At 33.9% G+C, this 5,448-nt stretch overlaps 1 protein-coding gene across 1 annotated transcript; it reads left to right on the forward strand.

Moving 5' to 3' along the window:
- Positions 1-513: 513 nt before the first annotated feature.
- On the forward strand, positions 514-2,491 carry LOC105620456 (malate dehydrogenase, cytoplasmic). The gene is made up of 4 exons (XM_012201946.1): positions 514-523; positions 1,033-1,355; positions 1,573-1,950; positions 2,232-2,491. Exons 1-4 carry the CDS (start codon positions 514-516, stop codon positions 2,328-2,330), a joined length of 810 nt encoding a protein of 269 aa, XP_012057336.1. The 3' UTR covers positions 2,331-2,491.
- Positions 2,492-5,448: the final 2,957 nt, after the last annotated feature.

Below are 5,448 nucleotides of genomic sequence, written 5' to 3' on the forward strand. Positions count from 1 at the left end.
CAAAAGCAAGGGAATTGGGTTCCATATGAACTGAAGCCGAGAAACGTTGAACGCCAATTTTTCATATGTGAAATGCTATATGCATAAATGAAAGGATTTTTTGCATCGTATAGTCACTGGTGATGAAAAATGGATCCACTACGATAACCTAAAGAAGAGGAAATCATAGGGACTACCTGGCCATGCTTCAACATCGACAGCCAAGCCGAATATTCATGGAAAAAAACTCATGTTGTGTATTTGGTGGGATCAGCTTGATATATTATGAGTTGCTCAAACCGAACGAGACCATTACTGGGGCTCTCTACCGAACACAATTGATGAGATTGACCCGAGCACTCAAAGAAAAACGCGCTACTACTTCAGGCATGACAAAATTATTCTCCTGCATGATAATGGTCGACCACATGTTGCGGCGCCGGTCAAAACCTAGAAATACTCAAATGGGAAGTTCTACCCCACCCGTTGTATTCTCCAGACATTGCTCCTTCCGACTACCACTTGTTCCGATCGATGACGCATGGTCTGTCTGAAGCAGCACTTCACATTATATGAAGATACCAAAAATTGTATCGATGATTGGGTAGCCTCAAAAGATGAAGCGTTCTTCCGATGCGGTATCCACATGCTACCAGAAAGATGGGAAAAAGTAGTGGCTAGCGATGGCTATTACTTTGAATAAAACATTATGTACCGTTCTTTCATAATAAATGCTTAATTTTTTATTAAAAACGGCGGAAACTTATTTGTACTCTCAATAAAAATAAGAAATATTTCAAGAGATTATTCATTCCAGTTCTGTATAACTTCAGAAGTATCTCTTGAACGAAGCGTTTGCGAGCATATGTCCAGAGGAAAACTTTTGTTTGTTTTAAGATCCTGAATTCATATTTTAAAGTTGGCAGTTTAAACATCCTGTGTAATATAGTATAGAATATATTGTATAACATTATATTGCTATATTTATATTCTAATTTTTACTTACTTATTAATAGTTTATCTAGCTGTAAATAGCTTAATTTAAATTTTTAGAAGTTTTGCCAACGGCTGAACCAGCCAAGGCCTTTAATAACATAGCAGCTGCTTTTCTGGTTGGTGCAATGCCAAGAAAAGAAGGAATGGAACGTAAAGATCTTTTGGCTGCAAATATAGAAATTTTCAAAGTGCAAGGCGAAGCATTGGATAAATATGCTCGTAAGGATGTCAAAGTGTTAGTCGTAGGTAATCCTGCCAACACTAACGCGCTTATCTGTTCACATTATGCACCGTCTATTCCGAAAGAAAATTTTACAGCGATGACTAGATTGGATCAAAATAGAGCACAGGCAGCATTAGCTGCGCGATTAAATGTACAGGTAACATATATTACCACGCTTAAAACATTTTTTTGACAAAACATGAAATTTGATTTTATTATGGAGAATTGATATTTTTATTTTTTTTTTTATTAAAATTTTTTTTTATTTAAAATGTTTTTATATTAGCAATATAAAATGTAAGACTATACTTAGATTGTTGCAACATTATATATACTGTTTTGAATATTCCTATTCTATAATCTCATTGATACAGGTGGATAAAGTGAAAAATGTCATTATTTGGGGTAATCACAGTTCCACGCAATATCCTGATGCAGCACATGCAACTGTAACGCTTTTATCTGGCTTAAAAACAGTACCATCTGAGATAAATGATGATGAGTGGTTGAATAACACTTTCATCGAAACAATTCAAAAACGCGGCGCTGCTGTAATAGCGGCTAGAAAAATGTCTTCTGCTATGTCTGCTGCTAAAGCCGCTGGAGATCATATGAGAGATTGGTGGTTTGGTACTAAACCTGGAGAATGGGTTAGCATGGGTGTTGTATCTGATGGAAGTTATGGAATTCCTAAAGATATTGTATTTTCCTTTCCTGTCATTATTAAGAACAAGCAATATGAAATAATGCAAGTAAGTTATATGTAAAATCTTGAGTAATTTCAACTTAAATATATGATAGAAATGTAGATTCTTTTCATAATTTTGGAGTATTTTATATTTGAGATATTTAAATATATTAACACAGTGATTTAATGATTTGTATTTTTATAATTAGCGACTTTTTTTAAATAATTATTTAAAATTAAATTGATTATTTAAAATCAAAATTATTGCAAATGCAGCATTTTTCATCATATTTAGAAAAATTTTAAAAAAGAATAAAAAAAATCCATCTTATAATTTATTTTCAGAATCTCCCAATTAGCAAGTTTGCAAAGTCAAAGCTGGATATTACATCTAAGGAATTAGAAGAAGAACGTGCTGAGGCAAATAACGTATTAAAAAAGTGACTAATAACAGTGTCAAATAGTGAGATGCAAAAGAAATTTCTGTTATCAAAATTATAAAATATATAATTGTTCTGCATAATCACACATACGTATATAAAAGGTCTTTCAATAAGGACGCTCGATTTTTAAATGTAAATAAAACAAATTGTGTGAGATATCCACTCAATTTTTTTTTATTTGAAAGAATATTTTATGACATTAAATATGGAATATAACGTCGCTCAAATGTCCGCCGCGGCTTCGCTTGGTGACACGTATTCGGGTGGTCCAATTTTCGATGACTTTCTCGCATAAATCTGAATTTGCTGATGTTTGTTATATTGATTTTGAGAGCATCAATTGTTTGCGGTTTATTCGTATAGACCGATTTAAGATAGCCCTAAAGGAAGAAGTCTAAAGGCGTTAAATCTCGATCTCGGTGACCAGTTCACGTCGCCGCCGCGAGATAACCATGCCCTCCAATCGCTCGTGCAGAATGTCCATCGTGGCATGCAGTGTGTGGCACGTAGCGCCATCCTGTTGGATCCACATGTTATCGGTATCCATATCATCCATTTTAGGCCACAAGAAGTTGCTTATCATCGATCTGTAGCACTCGCCGTTGACGGTTATGGCAACGCCCGCTTCGTTTTAGAAGAAGTACGGACCGATGATTCCGCCAGACCAAAATCCGCACTAAACAGTGACTTTCTCGGGATGCATTTGGAACTGGTGTATCTCGCGTGGATTCGTATCGTCCCAAATTCGATAATTTTGCTTGTTCACATATCATTCATCCAAAAATGGGCTTCATCACTAAAGATGATTTGTTTGGCGAAATTTGAGTTAACTTCCAATTGCTCCAGAATCCAATCAGCGAACACACGGCATTGTCTATGGTCGTTTACCTTAAGTTCCTGGGTCAGTTGAATTTTATAGGGGTGCAGAGCCAAGTCCCGACGCAAAATTCGTCAAGTTGAAGTCGCAGACAGGCCAAGTTCTTGTAAACGATGAGAAATTAACCGCCTCGGGTTTTCCCGTATTCCCATTCTCACGCACAGCAGCGATGTTTTCAGCAGAATCTTGCGTTTCGACGACGTACTGGTGTTGGCTGATTATTTATCGAACCGGTTGACTCGAATTTGGCCACCAAACGTCGAATAATCGACTCGGCAGGACGGTTGTGGTGAGGATAAAAATCACGTAACGCGCGGAACGTTTCTCGTACAGAGCACTGATATTAAAATTTTGATTTGCACACGTTGCTCAACACTATGACCTTCCATGATGATTTGCCATACACTACTAAACAATTCACAACAAATTTGACAGATGTCACTTTAACAACATGGCTACTGATCTAACAAATTTCGAGCGTCTCTATTGAAAGATGCATGTATGCATACATACACACACAAACGCACGCACGCACGCACGCACAGTGTCTGGTAAAGACACAACACTTAATTATTATAATATTATGTGCGTCTGTTTTTTGTTGTACGACAAATTTTTCAAGCTTGTTGATTGGCTGTAAGACAAAGAGATTCGTGATTCTTTCTGTCTTACAGCCAACACGTTTGAAAAAAAATTCATCGTACGACAAAAAATGAACGCATGTAACATTGGCCTAAAGAATTTCTGAATCATTTTGATAATACCAAAATATCGAGAGTATATTTTTTTTAATTAAATAAGCATTTAAAGTTAACGAATATAAAGTCAACGTGTTTAATGTTGGCATTTTGCGTTGGCACTTACCTATAATGGAAGAGATAACATAGTGTATGCAGTTAATGTCTTTTTTTAAATCTGCCCTCTCCGTCTATGGACTGTAGGAGGAAATTACCAACTATGGAATGCTAAACATAGAACGGTATTCATAGTTTGTTTTTATTTTAAAACTTAAATATCTTAAGCTGGAGTTATCAACGGAGCGTTATTTCCTATTTTTCAAATAATATCGTTTTTCTTACACAGAATGAAAAATCCTTTCTCAGAATAAAAGAAAAAAATACCTTTAGAATAAATACCTTTAGAAAAGTTCAAATCGGCATGAAAATCCACAAAAAATTGTAAATTACAGTTTTTTGTAATCATATTGGTTCTTTATTATAAATGAATGCAAGCATATATCCAAATCAAAAGTACTTTTCCGTATTTGAATAATTTATAAGAATATCATGAGACCTTCAAACTATGATGAAGTTCACAAGAGAAATGATTTGAGAAGTACAATTTGAATGTATATAATCTCACATTCAAATGATATATAGGATAAAGAGCAAGAAATGTACGTAACATTTTATTTAATGATTTTGTTTAATATATGTACATTGTAATTAACATTTTAATTAATGTATGTAACATTTTTTTGATGTAATATTTTATTTGGAATTAAAAATCTGTTTTATCATCGATCAAATTCGGCTGTCGCTCCAGCATTCCCTTAATCGATTATGAATACCGGCCTGTTTCGTGAAATTGAATCTTTCCTTGTGCAAGGCAATATGATTTGCTCCTAAATAGTCAGCCATATTGAATCGTGACGTCAGAAGCGAGAAATGACGTTAATTTTACATGCCATTTATAAATAAAGACAATTTGGATAAAACAAAATGATGAGATTGCTTTAAAACATTTATAAAAATGGACGAGAATTATGCTTATCCCCTTTGACAGTCAGTAAATAATCGTGAAAAGTGATAAAAGGCGTGTAAGTGAAAATAAGCTACGCATGCGTATTGAATAAAAGCACTTAATATGCCTTTATCATTTTTTATGATTATTTATTGACTGTCGGAGGGGGGTAAGCATAATTTTCATCCATTTTTACAAATGTTTTAAAACAATCTCATCATTTTGTTTTGTTTAAATTATCTTTATTTATAAATGGTACATAATAAAAATGAATCATTAATTTGTCATTTTCTCGTTTCTGACGTTATGATTCAATTAGTTGTGATGACTACTCAGAAGTCTAAATGATTATATAATTCAAAACCTATTATAGCTTCGATATTTTGGCATTAGAATTTTTATTTTAAAATAATTTCAGGAATCTACCATTGTTACAATTAACTTTGTCTTTTATCGGACTTCCTGTATACATACATGTATACATATATATATATATATA

This window comes from Atta cephalotes (assembly GCF_000143395.1).
Source record: "Atta cephalotes unplaced genomic scaffold scaffold00026, whole genome shotgun sequence".
NCBI lineage: Eukaryota > Metazoa > Arthropoda > Insecta > Hymenoptera > Formicidae > Atta > Atta cephalotes.

Coding starts and splice junctions, on each gene's coding strand:
- LOC105620456 (XM_012201946.1), top strand. Junction 1,356..1,572: donor CTGCGCGATTAAATGTACAG/GTAACATATATT, acceptor TCATTGATACAG/GTGGATAAAGTGAAAAATGT. Junction 1,951..2,231: donor AGCAATATGAAATAATGCAA/GTAAGTTATATG, acceptor ATTTATTTTCAG/AATCTCCCAATTAGCAAGTT.